Source organism: Myodes glareolus, chromosome 9, assembly GCF_982192425.1.
Source record: "Myodes glareolus chromosome 9, mMyoGla1.1, whole genome shotgun sequence".
Classification (NCBI taxonomy): domain Eukaryota; kingdom Metazoa; phylum Chordata; class Mammalia; order Rodentia; family Cricetidae; genus Myodes; species Myodes glareolus.
The window spans coordinates 93,555,707-93,571,292 of record NC_142034.1 but is presented as its reverse complement, the minus strand read 5'-3'; the positions used below and the strand labels follow the sequence as shown (position 1 = coordinate 93,571,292).

Below are 15,586 nucleotides of genomic sequence, written 5' to 3'. Positions count from 1 at the left end.
TACGGGGGTAGAATTGGAGTAATAAACCATCCTCAGACAATTGTTTGCTGTCACCAGGGATTAAAAAATATCTACATGCACCTTCAGTCACTAAACCAAGACCCAGGCACTCAGAAGAGAGACATGGTCACCAGCTAGCAAGCCCTCCTACAGAAAGAAGCTGACCCTGAAGAGCATAGACAGCGGGAGAACCGTCTACGGAGGGTGAGGCCTCCCAAGTAGAGGTAACAGGACACCCCCAGCAGAGAGTTCACCACTTCGTATTAATTGAGGTCCAGCAGAGCATACAAACTAGCAGCCATGGAGGAATCACCTCACAGACATCTCCTGTTAGACAGATTCTTCCCACCTACCCACAGCCCAGCTGCTGTGCCTCCCAGCCTGAAGAGGTCTGTGCAGTCAACTACTCAAATTTGAACAATCCAATGAATGCCCCTGATTCACCCTGACGGTACGAGAGCACCCTGGGGCTGACAGTCCAAATAGCACACCTCCCTCCCACCTGTGCAGACAGAACTAGGAATACTGGTTAGATGGTGCAAAGATAACTTCATAACCTGACAAGCAGAGACCAGCCAAGCATTCTGCACCTCTGTGGTTCCAAAGGAAACGGGACATTATTTAACATGTCTTTAAGGAAAGGGGCAGTCATGACAAACACTCAGAGTGACAGCTGTGACATGTCTCGTGGGAACTTATCACTCATCTCCATGGCTAGATGGGAAAGGCTGATGGTGACAAGGAGCCCAGCCATGCTTGCCTCTAAGACTGCTGTCTCACTTCCCATCCCATCGCATTCCCAAATACTTCCTGTGAATTTTAGGGTATGGGGGGGGTCTTTGAGGCAGAGTCACACACTGGAACCCACTATGAACCCACTGGAACTCACTACACAGATCACTATGTAGCTAGCCTCGAGCTCTTGGCAATCTTCCCATCTCAGCCTCCCAAACACTCAGATCACAGACAGTTATCACCATTCCTGGTTTAATGCCAAGATTTTAACAAACATTTAAAGACCAAGATTTAAAAAAAACAAAACAAAACTGATAGGTAAAGAAATCATGAGGGGGGTGAGGAAAGGGGCAGGGAGGGGAACAGAGAAAAATGTAGAGCTCAATAAAAATCAATTAAAAAAAGCATTAAAAAAAGAAAGCTAATTGGACAATATGTTGAAATTAAAGTAAAACACAAAGATACTATATGAAGTTTTCAATGACAAAATATAAATATATTTGGATAAAAAAAATAAAATATAAAGAATCATGAAGGGACTCCAGGGGTTCTAATGCCCTCTTCTGGTCATGGGTACTTGAACTCACAGGCATATACCCATACTCATAAACACACATCACTGAAAAAAATTAAATCTTAAAAAAAGAAAGAAAATCTAACTACATGCAATCTATCACTTATAGGTCAGGCTAACAGAGAGCACACAGGGCTCTTGGTCTGGGGACTCTGCATTATCCTGGCTGTTCTCCATCTCATCCCTCGGTGAACTGACCTCACTCCCTACCAAGGGTCCTGTGCTCAGCTCTGCTCATTGACTTGTCCACCTCTCCCCAAGTCCTATTCACTGGGAAAGTCACCAGACCATCACTATGGCCTCTCTTCCTGGTCCATCCCCCATCACATAGGCTGGCTTGCTGCTCACCTGGACCAGGCGTCCCTCACCTGGTAATCATGCCTTCCTTTCTCTCTCCTGTTCCTCCCTAAGCAAGGCTTGGCCTGCATGGTGGCCTCAGCTTCTGCCTACCGCCTCGACAGCGGTGGTACCTCATCCATCTGACTTCTTGTCACCACCCACTAGGCTCACTTTGATGCTGGCTTACAATATTATCCCTAGGGGGCTGGTTCCATAAAAGACTTATGGTGAGAAACAGTCAAAGAGTAACACAACTTCTCTAGAACCATCTGAGGACTCAATATTTTAGAAACTCGGTCCTAAGTGACACTGTCCGTAATAATTTGGGGTAATGACAAACAAGACAGCTGCTGAGATCTGAGGTCCAAGGGTATCTTCAGACCTGACCTCACCTGGTGACTAGAAACTAAGTAAGATTTGATGTGTGTAATTACATTTCCATTAAAACAAAAAGTTTACCAAAAAAAAAAAACAGACTAGATGTGCAAGGAGGCAAAAAGCCTGCAGCTAACATACCCCAGCTCCATCAACCCCATAACTTCTGACAGGTGAGAGAGAAAGTTTTTTAAAAAAAATATGTTTATGGTTTATTTAACTTTATTTTATGTGCATTGGTGTGAAGGTGTCAGATCCCCTGCAACTGGATCTTCAGATAGTTGTGAGCTGCCATGTGGGTGCTGGGAATTGAACCCAGATCCTCTGGAAGAGCAGTCAGTGCTCTTAACCACTGAGCCATCTCTCCAGCCCAGGTGAGAGAGAAATTAAAATCTCTCTTTCTCTCTCTCAACAGGGTTTCCCTATGTAGCCCTGACTGTCCTGGAACTGATTTTGTAGACCAGGCTGGCCTTTGAATTCACAGAGATCCATCTGCCTCTGCCTCCCGAGAGATTAAAGGTGTGCACTACCACTGCCTGGCTGAAAAGCTATTTTCATAGCTGCAGAACAGAAACTAGAAGCGGGGGCTGAAGAGATGGCTCAGTGGTTAAGAGCATCACCTGCTCTTCCAAAGGTCCTGAGTTCAATTCCTGGCAACCACATGGTGGCTCACAACCATCTGTAATGAGGTCTGGTGCCCTCTTCTGGCCTGCAGACACACACACAGACAGAATATTGTATACATAATAAATAAATAAATAGATATTTAAACAGAACAAAAACAGAAACTAGATGGGCTAACTGGGAGTGTGAAGTGGCATGTACACTGTGAAGACATGAATACACACCCAGCACACGGCCAGTCACCCAGAGCCCAGGCACAGGACACGGAGATAGGAAAACATGTATCTACACAAAAACTTGCACACAGTCTTCTAAACTTTACTCAAACTTTATCCCAATAGATAAGCTAGATGCCTCATCACAATAGGCCACCATCACACATCAGAAAACAGCCATGACTACAAGCAAACCATAGGTGGATATGAGAGGCATACTGAGGGAAAGAAGTCAGATATATACAGGACACATTTATGTGACAACTGAAGAATTAATGTACAAGAACAGAAAACAGAATAGGGTTGACAAAAAGGTGGGAGAGCCAGAGAGATGGCTCAGTGGTTAAGAGCACTGACTGCTGTTTCAGAGGACCCGGGTTCAATTCCCAGTAACCACATAGCAGCTCACAACTGTCTGTAACTCCGGTTCAAGGGGATTGGCATCCTCAAACACATATTCATGCAGGCAAAACACATAAAAATAAAATAAATCTTAAGAAAAAAGAAGGTAGGAGGAACTTGCCATGACAGCCTTGTCAGAGATAACCAAGCTCAGCAATCTGTCACAGCTCAAACTGCTACACTTAAGATTTGCACATTTCACAGTAGGCACCTTTTTGCTTTAAAACTAAAGCCTCTGAACAAATGCTGAACTCTAAATGATGAGCAGGATGCACACCAGAGCATTAGAGGGAAGTGCACAATATAATGAGTTGAATGTATCCCACTGAAAAGATAGACTGTAGACAATGGATGGAGGGATGAATGGGGCACACACAGCGCACACAGCAAGCTGCTCTCCGTACAGAATGGGTAGGAAATATATAATAACTATACGCTTTTTCAGTTTTGTTTTGTAATTTTTCCTCATGAAACGTTGGGGAAGGAAAGTAGCCCTCCGCACTGTAAATAAGCAGTTGAGAGCCTGTTGATCATGGAGGGCAGGGCTTCAAGAACAACAGGGAAGAGAACATCTTGAACACCAAATGTTTTGAGAGTCCGAGAAGATATGGCCTAAGCCAGGTATTATGGTGCACTGAGAAGCAGAGGCAGGAGGATCTCTGTGAGTTCAGACTAGCCTACACAGTGGCTGGGAAAGAATGGATAGTTACAGAACACTGAGGAGAAAGGTGGTGGAGTACAGTGAGGGGTAACTGACCTACCTCCATTTCTGATAGCCACAATCCCTTGGTAGAAGTCTTCAAAACTGATGACACCAAGCCCACTGGGGTCCAGGTATTGAGTCAAGTCTGTCACCTGCAATTGCCAGACAAGAATATGTTACTCACACATCCACAGTTGGCAGGGGACACCAGGTACTGACCCCTTTAACCATCTACAAAGCAGCAATGTGCTCACACAGTTCGGAGCTCAAGAGCACTGGCAGGTCCACGCACAGAAGCAGGGGCAGCCACTGCAAGTGCTAGCCACAGGGGAGAACCATCCTGGAGGAATCTGCCGGTAGCCGCAAGTGTTCTTAACCTTGGGAATAACATTCCGGTTCTCAGAAAGATGACCACTGAGCTCCCCAGTGGGAAAATCAGGAGTCTGAAGTTTTAGGGTCTGTTCCAGCACATTTTTACTAAGATGAGCTTTCTCAATAGTGCCTGTGCTTTGGAGGCAGTCACACCCTTGACATCACTCTCTCCAAAGGCAGAAAGATAACCCACACATGCAAGCTAATGGACACATGGTGTGGGAAGTCCTTCTGTATCTGTGTTGCTTTTATTGGTTAATAAATAAAGAAGCTGCTTTTGGCCAATGGCTTAACAGAATATAGCCGGGCTGGAAAAGATATATTCAGAGAGTAGGTAGAGTCAGCAAGACACCATGAAGTTGCCAGGTGGAACCTTGCCTGTAGGCCACAAGCCTCATGGTAAAATATAAAATAATGAAAATGGGTGAATTCTAGATATAAGAGCTAGCTAGCAATATGCTTAAGTGATTGGCCAAGCAGTGATTTAATTAATACAGTTTCTGAGTGATTGTTTTAGTTCTGGCAACCAGGAACGAATAAGTGGCCTCCAATAACAGACACAGTTTTTTCGAAAGAAGACATAATTATATTGATGTTAAGGATCAGAGGAATCTCATCAAAATGTGAAACTTTAGCAAGCAGGATGGGCTGGCTGAGAGCACTCCAGAGGCAATAGTAGAGGACTACCTAAAAATCAACGCCAGTCTGGGCAACACAATGAGTTAGGCTACAGAGAAGATCCAACTTAAAGTGAGGGGGGGAAACTGCTTGCTTGCTTCAAATATGTATTAATCAGATCAAAGGACATGACAAAGACTAGGTGAAAGTATTTGCAAATCATGTGTAAAGGACTTGAATCTAGAAAATATGCATAGATCCTACTTGAAAAGGAAAAAGAAATCATAGCGAGACCTCTGCAAACGAGAAAGGCTCTCCTCACACAAGCATGAGGGCACGAGTTCCGTCGCTAGACCAGCACCTGCATACACAGCAAGGTACAGCAGTACACACCTGTGGTCCCAGGACTAGGGAAGCAGGAACGGGGACCCCTGAGGCTCGCTGGCCAGTCTAGCCAAACTGGTGAGCACCAGGTTCAGTAAGAAACCTTGTCTCAGAAGCTTAAGGTGGTGGAGGCGGGAGGATAGCTCTGCAGGCACAAATGTTTGCTAAGCAGGCATGAGGACCTAGATTTAAATCCCTAGACTCCACGTGAAAAGCTGGACATGGCTGCACACACCTGTAACCCCAGTGCTGTGGGCCTGTTGGCTGCCAGTCTAACTCCAGATTCAGGTACAGACTCTGTCTCAAGGGAATAGGTGAAGGGTAATAGAGCAGGATATTTGACGCCTGAAGTCTTCCTCTGGCCTCCACGTGCATGTATGTGCATACAACACACACACACAGGCATCACATATGTATCAGAAAAAGAAAAAAAAATAAAGATAGATAAAGAACGATCAAGAGTGAGTGAGTTGGGGAGGGAGTGAGAAAGAGAGAACCAGCGAGGACCTCTGAGTCTCCATACAGGTGTGCACATGCAACCACATAGACACATGCACAGACAAACATGCATGCACAAAACTAAATAAGCAAACACAAATATTTAGGTGTACTACTAATCCACACCTAGAGTCCCAGCTCTTGGGAAGTTGAAGTAGGATAACTACTCGAGCCCAGGACTTCTAAGTTAGGCTGAACAACACAGTGAATCCCTGTCTTGAAAACACTTACACAACTGTGCACACACACATAAAGGACTGATGAGCACATGAGAAGATAATCAATACTCTTAGTCATGAAAGACGAGCATTACAAATGTAAGGAGACGGTGCCCTCTAAATGAGTGCAACTGGAAGAGCTGCAGGGTGGTGAAGAGTCTGACGCCAGGGAGGCATTTCCTGGGATGTGGAAGAGTGAAACTACACGGTGCCAACAGCTGCCCTGATCTTATTGACGTCCCAGAAAACCCTGAACTGCACACAGAACGGCGGCAATTTCATGAATACAAATCGTATCCCAAAGCTCTTAAAAATAATAAGGAACTAAAAAGGGATCAAGAGAAAAGACAAATATGCCAGCAAGATGACTCAGTAGGTAAAAACGCTTGTCACCAAGCCTGCTGGCCTGAGTTTGATCTCTACAGTACAAAGATAGAACCCACTCCCCCAAGTTGTTCTAAATTCCACACATATGCCATGGCACATACGTGCCTGCACACACAAGCCTGCACACACACACACACACATACACACATGGAATACATACATGGAAATAAGTACAGACACAATATACAACATTTTTTTTTAATTTTAAGATAAATCTTGGAGTGAGCAAACAAGATCCAACAGGAGCCCCAGAGAAGGAAATTAAAGCAAAGAAACAGAACAAATACTAAAAATGCTCAAGGAAAACTCCCTATAATTAAAAAAATTATATATATTTCACTTGAGAGGCAGAGGCAGACAGATCCCTATGAGTTCGAGGCCAAGTTCCAAGACAGACACACAGAGAGTCCCTGTCTCAAAAAACAAAAGACATTTAGGACTGGAGAGATGGATCAGTGGTTATAAGAGTACACTGATCTTTTAGGAGATCCAAATTCAGCCATGTTCCATGGCTCAAAACCACCCGTATAACACTAGTTCCAGGGGATCTGTTGCTTTCTGGCCTCTGTCAGCACTTATACTCATATGCACTTAACCACACTAAGACACACGCAAATATGTGTAATTAAAAATGAAAACTAAAGGGGCTGGAGAAATGGCACAATAGTTAAGGAGCTGAGTTCAGCTCCCAGCACCCACTCACATCAGGTGGATCACAGTCACCTGTAACTCCAGCTCCAAGATCTGATGTCTTCTTCTGTCCTCTGAGAGGCACCCACACACATATATGTGGCACATACACACGAATACAAATACATAATCTTTATTTTATTTTTTATTCTTTGAGACAGGGTTTCTCTGAGTATCCCTGGCTGTCCTGGAACTTTCTCTGTAGACCAGGCTGGCCTTGAACTCTCAGAGATTCACCTGACTGTGCCTCCCCAATGCTGGGATTAATGATGTGCACCACCAAAGTCCAGCCAAATACAAAATTGTTGTAGGGAGGCTGCTTGTTAGTTCCCGGCTGCTCAGCCCTTAAATAACCACATAGAAACTATATTATCTGCAATACTGTTTGGTCAATAGCTTAAGCGTATTTCTGGCTAACTCTTATATCTTAAACTAACCCATCTCCATTAATCTATGTATCGCCACGTGGCTGTGGCTGACTGGCAAAGTTCCAGAGACTGTCTCCGGTGGGGCTACATGGCTTCTGCTTGATTCCTCCCTCTTTCCTTCTCCCAGCTTTCAGTTCAGAACTCCCAACCTCCTGCCTAGCTCTGTTCTGCCATGCTCTCTGCTATAGGCTCAAGACAGATTCTTTATTAACCAATGATATTCACAGCATACAGAGGGGAATCCCACATCACATAATCTTAAAAATAAAACCATATGCCGGGTGGTGGTGGCTCCAGCATTCAGGAGGCAGAGGCAGGCGGATCTCTGTAAGTTCAAGGCCAGCCTGGTCTACAGAGCGAGTTCCAGGACAGGTTCCATAGCTACTGAGAAACCCTGTCTTGAACCCCACCCCCACCAAAAAAAAAAAAAAAAGAACCAGACATTATAGTCAAGCAACATGAAACACATACCAAAGGATACAACCTAGGGATACAAATACAGTCCATGAGAAGTTTGACAGAGACAAAAATCAACCAATTTCAAGAAGACTTAGAGACACATGGTATTTTGATGGATATGGACCCAAGCAAGCACAGTTCATAACCAAAGGGAAGACCTGGGGAGCTGGCTCAGTTGGGAGAGGATAGCAGGCTGGCCACGTAAACATGAGAACCTGAGTTTGAACTCCCACACCCAGATTTTAAATAATGCAGCGTACAACAGCAGGCACCTATAATTCCAGTGTGAGAATCAGAAAAGAGGAACCCTGGAGATTATTGGCCAGACAGTATAGCTGAATCAGTAAGCTCTAGGTTCAGAGACTGTCTGGAAAAAAATGTGGAATGTGACTGAGAAAAACACCCAGTGTTAACCTGGGGCCTCCACTCACACACACACCGAAAGGTAGCTGGAAGTTTGAGTACTCACTGAATATGGATAATGTGGAGCTGCTGTTAACTGCTATAGAACTGACAGTATTTTAGAGCACAGGTTTCTACACGCACTTACTGATATATCTGGAGCTTCAAAATTCAGGAGCTGAGCTTGTACCTTAGCTGGTAGAATGTTTGCGTAGCATTGTGGAAGTCCTGGGTTTCACACCCAGCTAGGAGCGGTGGTGCATACCTTTAATGGCAGCACCTGTGAGGTGGAGGCAGAAGAATCAGGAGGAATACAAGGTCATCCAGGGCTACATGGAGAGTTGAGACCAGTCTGGGATATATGAGGCCTTGTATCTCAAAATTAAATAAGTATTTTATATTTTATATAAATATTGAATATTTTATATTAATGCCTACATTTATTTAAAACATTAGAAATTATTTGTCTAACGGAATATTAACTTAATATTTAGAATACATTAGATATATATATTGACCAAGTTTCAAAGGTGGGGGCACTACTCTCCCCCACTTTATATGGGTATGTACTCTTCCACAAATGAAAGTCTCAGAATGAGGGAGGGGGACAAGGTGGAGAGTCAAACATTGACTAAGAAGAGACTTATGCTCAGAGTGTAAGAAGAACAACAAAGGAAACCTAAAAGATGGGGGATAGCTGTGGTGGCTTGAATAAGAATGCCTGGGCTGGAGAGATGGCTCAGCAGTTAAGAGCACTGGCTGCTCTTCCAGAGGTCCTGAGTTCAATTCTCAGCAACCATGTGGTGGGTGACAACCATCTATAATGAGATCTAGTGCCCTCTTCTGGCCTTCAGGCAAACATGCAGAAGAAACACTGTATACACAATAAATAAATCTTTAAAAAAAAGAAATAAGAATGCACCTCTTCTCAGAGACAGGAAGATCTCTGTGAGGCCAGCCTGGTCTACAGAGCAGGTTCTAAGTCAGGCTCAAAAGAAAAAAAAAAGAAAAAAAAAAAAAAGAATGCCCTCCCGTCTTCTCTTATAGGTGTGGCCTTGTTTGAGGAGACGTGTGGTGGTATTTTGGTATTTTGTTTGTGATCTAACAAATAAAGTTTGCCTGAAGATCAGAGTGCAGAGTTAAGCCATTAGTTAGCCATAGAGGTCAGGCTACCTCTATAGAGGTGGCACATACCTATAATCCCAGCACTTGGCTAGCAGAGGCAAATGAATCTCTGTGAGTTCGTTCGTGGCCAGACTGGTTTGTCTCAAAAAACAAACAAAAAAACAGGAGTGTCAAGTCACTGAGAGTAGTGCCCCACTTTTGAAACTTGTTCAATATACATATCTAATCTATTCTAAATATTAAGTTAATATTCCGTTAGACAAATAATTTCTAATGTTTTAAATAAATGTAGGCATTGAACATAAAATAGTCACTGAAAAGAGAAGGGAAAGAAGACCTCGCCTGCCCCATAGGAACACAAGATGAAGGAACTGGACAACAAAGCCAGCGCAGGATGGTGAGAGCTCACAACCAGAGCCTCTGGGGACTCCAGCACGACGTCAGAGTTCAAGGGTCCATCATAGGCCCCGGACCCAAAAGGCAGGACACTACCTCAAGAATCCAGACTTGGCCGGGTGGTGGTGTAGCACACCTTTAATACCAGCACTCGGGAGGCAGAGACAGGTGGATCTCTGTGAGTTCAAGGCCATTCTGGTCTACCAAGTAAGTTCCAGGACAAGCTCCAAAGCTACAGAGAAACCCTCTCTCGAAAAAACAAAACAAAACAAAAAACAAACAAACAAAAAAAGAATCTAGCCTTACAGGCACCAGAGAAGAGACCCAAAGAAATCAAGCCATCATGTCACAAGCAATTTCAAATCAGACTCAGAATGACTGGCCCCAACAGAACAAGGCTCTTAAGCCAGAACCAAGTCTCCTCCACAATGGTACCCATGGGACTCTGAGCCTACTGAGTTAAAAAAAAAATAACCTTTAAATTGATATATATGGGTGTTTTGCCTGCTTATATGGATGAGCATTGGGACTGGAGTTACAGACTGTCATAAACCATGATGTGAGTGCTGGGAATTAAACCTGGGTCCTCTGGAAGAACAGGCAGTGCTCTTAACTGCTGAGGCATCTCTTTAGTCCCAAAAGCTGATTTCTTGTGTACAAATGGACAGAGGTATCAAATGCCTCCCTCCTTACTTCACAGAAGTCTTGATTGCTAAGCAGAGAAACCTGCAGAACCCTGCTGTTTCCTGAAAGGCTATTCAATCCAGAACCACACTGGCTGCACGGTCCTTGAGAAATCTAGGATTAGCAACAGCAAAACTAACAGAACATCAAGTACTCTGGTGTTCATTCTGAAACCCTAGCCAAACACTATTAAGCAAATCATTAACGAAGAACAGGCCCTCTTATATATTACTATGTTAGAATGCCCAAGAAGGAATGGGGAGCATACTCTTTTTTATGACTTTTGGATGTTTTACTTTACTTATCTACTACTTTTGGGGTTTTTTGTTTCTTTTGTTTGAGGCAAGGTTTCTCTGTGTAACAGCCCTAGCTGTCCTCGAACTAACTCCATAGACCAGGCTGGCCTCAAACTCACAGAGATCTGCCTGCCTCTACCTCCCAAGGGTAGGGATTAAAGGCATGCGCCACCATCACCCGGTCATTTACTACTTTTTTAAAAATTTATTTACTTACAACAGAGTCACTCTACTGTGTAGACCAGGCTGGCCTCAAATCTGCAGAGACCCTACCTCTGCATGCTCATTACTGGAATGAAGGAAATGCAGAGGCAGGAGGATCACTATAGGTTCAGGACAGCCAGAACTACATAGAGACACTGTGTCTCAGGGGGAAAATTAAAAAGTACACTGCTATACTTAGCCCTAAAAAGTACACATTTAAAAAGTTTTATAAATTGAGGGCTGGAGAGATTGCTCAGTGGTTAAAAACAGACTGGTCATGCAGAGGACCCAGGTTCAGTTCTCAGCGGCCTCTTAAAAAAAATAATCTGGGTGGTGGTGGTGCATGCCCTTAATCCCAGCACTTTGGAGGCAGAGGCAGTGAATCTCTATCCATCTATAGCCTGGTCTACAGAAACCCTGTCCCAGAAAAGGGGCGGGGGGAAGATTATAGGAGCCTGTAACTCATTGTCGACCAGTCTGGTCTCAACTTGGAAATCCTCCTGCCTCTGCTATCTGAGTACTGAGAGTAAAGGAATGTGCCACCAAAGCCACTATGAGTCTAGCTAGCCTGGGCTACATGGAGAGACCTAAACTCCAGAATCAAAACTCCATTTTAACTTCAAAAGTGTCACCAGGTAGTGGTGGCGCACACCTTTAATCCCAGCACCAGAGAGGTAGAGGCAGGAGGATCTCTTTGAGTTTGAGATCAACATGGTCTACAGAGCATTCCAGGACAGCCAAAGAAACACAGAGAAACCTCATCTTGAAAAAACCAAAACTTTAAAAACATCATATTCAGGCAGGCAATGGTGGCGCACACCTTTAATCCCAGCACTCTGGAGGCAGAGGTAGGCAAATCTATGAGTTCAAGACCAGTCTGGTCGACAAAGTGAGCTCTAGGACAGCCAGGGCTACTACACAAAGAAATCCTGTCTCAAAAACAAAACCAAACCATCACCACCACCACCACCATCACCACCACCACCAACAACAACAACAAAAACATCGTATTCAGCCACTCAGATAGTTCACTGGGTAAAGGCACTTGTTGCTTGAATGCCCATGATGGAAGGAAAATCAGCTTCTACAAGTGTCCTCTAAACTCCACAACTGTGCCAGAAACTTTTTTTTTTAATAGAGGACCTTGAGGTCCATGTTTTTTTCTATTTTTTTAATATTTATTTATTATGTATACAATATTCTGTCTGTGTATATGCCTGAAAGCCAGAAGAGGGCGCCAGACCTCATTACAGATGGTTGTGAGCCACCATGTGGTTTCTGAGAATTGAACTCAGGACCTTTGGAAGAGCAGGCAATGCTCTTAACCTCTGAGCCATCTCTCCAGTCCCTATGAAACTTTTTTTAAACTTTATTTTCTTCATAATCTGGAGAGCAGACCAACTTCCATGGACCTGAGGATGTTACGAAGAGTCCTGCTTTATTCATCCAGAGCGACGCAGCTGGTGGGCATCTTAGAAAAGTCTGAGACTAAGAAATACACACATACTACTCCGGCCTGCAAAACCCAGCACAGCTGAAAAATCAGCCAAGAAACATAAAGCAGAGGGAAAAAGTAAAGTATTAAAAATAAAACTCAAGGACTAGGGAAATGGCTCAGCAATTAAGAGCACTGGCTGCTCTTCCAGGGGACACGAGTTCAATTCCCAGCACACACATGACAGCTCAAAAAAATCTGAAACTCCAATTCCAGGAGATCTGACACCCTCACACCAATGCACATAAAATAAAGTTTAAAAATAAATAAACAAAATAAAACTCCAGGCCACACCAGCTTCGGGGCATGGGTGGCGGAACCCAGGCCAATCGAGTCCAGCAGGTACCACTACGATGAGCAAATACACGATGGAGAGATGGAAAAATAGAAAAACAGAGTGTTGTGTCAGCAGAGCGGTGTGTAGCAGCCTGGAGCCTACGTAGACATAGACTCAGTCACGGGATCGCCCTGGCTTTGAGCAACTACAAAGGTCCAAAATGAGGAAAGGCTTATTTTCTGCACTGGACCTCCTCAAAGGTCCACCATGGTACATGATGTCACTGGAGATCATGATGGCGTCCGTGGTCCATGCTGTTGCCCCAGGCCACAAGGAAGCCTGAGTTCCTTGTGAAGTAGGCGGTCTGTGTCGCTGCCTGATGCCTCAGTGATGTCCTCAGGCTTTGCTGCCTCGGGGAACCTTCTGGATGTGAGTGGCATGTGTAGGCAATGGAGGCCATGTTGAGGCCCATGGGCCATGCAGTCACTGAAGTTCATGAGTGGATCAGAGTTCATGAAGCAGTCAGGGGGTGTGTTGATGTCTGTGGCCAGTATACCACCAAAGGTCATGCGGATGTACATGATCTGAGCTGCTGACTAAAGCCCTGTTGATGTTCCTGAGCTGGCTCTGCCAGCTGTGGTTTGCGTGCAGGAGAGCTGGCCCTGGACCAGCCTTGGTGCAGGAGAGCTGGCCACACACCACAACAGCATGGATGTGGCGGAGTAGGCTTGAGGGACAGTTGTCCTCTCACAGGCCTGGGAGCAGGAGAGCTGGCTAGCTCCTCAGCAGCTGCCACACAGCTCTCCACAGCTGATGGCTTCTGGTGGGGGTACAGGTGTAGAAAGTCACACCTTTCCTTGAGGGGCTTCCCCCCCTTTTCTTTTTCCATTTTTTTTTGGGGGGGGAGGTCATAGGTGAGAAGGAGGAAGTCACAGGTCGGGGACAGGAGGTCATAGGTGAGGGAGAGGAGGTCGTAGGTGAGAGGGAGGTCATAGATGAGGGGGAAGTCATAGGTGAGGGAGACGAACTAAGGTACATGTGAAATTCCCAAATAATCAATTAAAAAAGAAGAAAAAAATAAAACCCTGCACCCCACAAGGACAGTCACAGACTCTTCAGGAGAGTAAGCCACTCTAAGACACACAAAATGCCACTGCCTCCTAAACAAGAAACAACAGAATTTACACCATTTCTATCACAGAGACTAAAACACAACGCACTAATCTGAGAACGGAGGGAGAGAACAAATACACTAGTCACGGTCCTGAGGGTGCTAGAGTTCTTTATGGAAAATTACTACGAGGAAAAACAGTCCCAGGTTTGAATTTTGTTGTCATGCATGAATCAACAAGATGTATTTTATCAGACACTAAGAGTCCTTGAGGATGCCCCTCCCACCCCGCCAAGACAGTTTCTGTATGTAGCCCTGGCTATCCTGGAACTTGCCCTGTAGATCCTGCCTCTGTTTCTGATTGCTGGTATTAAAGGCGTGTGCCACAACCACCCAGCAGAGAACCCCTTTGCTATCTATAAATTCCCCACTATCAGCATGGGCAGGAGAGACACTCAACTGTGGGGAATTTCTAAAGATTCCACTGAAGGGGTGGGCTCCAGAAAGCTGAGAAAGCAGTTTCTGCTTAGTGTGCACTGGTCCTAGGTTAGATTCCCCAGGACTCTATGAAACTAGGTGTAATGATATATGCCTGTAATCTAAGCACGGTGTGTGTGTGTGTGTGTGTGTGTGTGTGTGTGTGTGTGTGTAGACAGATCAGGAAATTCAAGGTCATCCTCAACTACAAAGTGAATCTAAACACACACACACACACACACACACACACACACACACACACACCACAAAGCCTGCAGTCAGCCCATCTTTTGCACCCATTCTTCCTTCTAACAAGCTGCCAAAGCAGCTAAGCATGCACATAGCAGACTGTTCTGCTGTTTATCAGATGATATCACAGACACCCTGTGCTGCACCAACCTGGAAGGGACTAGCACATCTAAATTCTCCTGATGACGTCAAATCTCAACTCTGTTGATTACTTCAAGGTCTGCACTCCTGCCACCATAACCCTCTGGAACCATACACCCAGATAAACACTTCCTTCTCTAAGTGCCCTGGTCACGGTGTTTATCACAGCAGAAGAAAGGAAACTAATACATCTTTTAAACACTAAATGAGGGAAAAGGAGGAGCAAAGACAGACAGACTTACTTCCCACGAATGCTGGAGCCTTTCTGACTTGGTTAATATGAGATGCCATCATAGCACACAGCCCAAGCCACCCTGGATCTCATCGTCCTCTTTGTCACCTTCCTTCATGCTGAGACTGTGTTTACATGTATGCTTAATATTCTTCAAAAAGCAATTGTTTTTTGGCTGAGCAGGGTGACGTGTTTGCTGTCCTGGTACTAAGAAGGCAAAGCTAATGTTTTAGTTAGGTTTCTACTGCTGTGATGAAACACCATGACCAAAATCAACTTGGTTTAAAAGGATGGATTTCATCTTAGAGCTTGTAGTCCATCACCCAGGGAAGTCAGAGCAGGAGCTGAAGAAGAGGGCCTCTATAGCTTGCTCTCTATAGCTTGCTCATCTGCTTTCCTATAGCACCCAGGAAAATATGTTACAGACGCGCCTACAGACTAATCTTATGGAAGCATTTCTCAGCTGAGAGTCACTC

The 15,586-nt window shown here is 44.7% G+C and overlaps 1 protein-coding gene across 4 annotated transcripts in view; it reads right to left on the bottom strand.

Moving 5' to 3' along the window:
• The window catches only part of Rab11fip3 (RAB11 family interacting protein 3), an 83,717-nt gene that overhangs the window by 48,157 nt on the left and 19,974 nt on the right, over positions 1-15,586 (bottom strand). For all 4 annotated transcript variants that reach the window (XM_087910735.1, XM_087910736.1, XM_087910737.1 and 1 more), the window contains exon 2: positions 4,026-4,119. In XM_087910735.1, the coding sequence (XP_087766861.1) occupies positions 4,026-4,119 (94 nt within the window). The remainder of the gene's footprint in view (positions 1-4,025; positions 4,120-15,586) is intronic.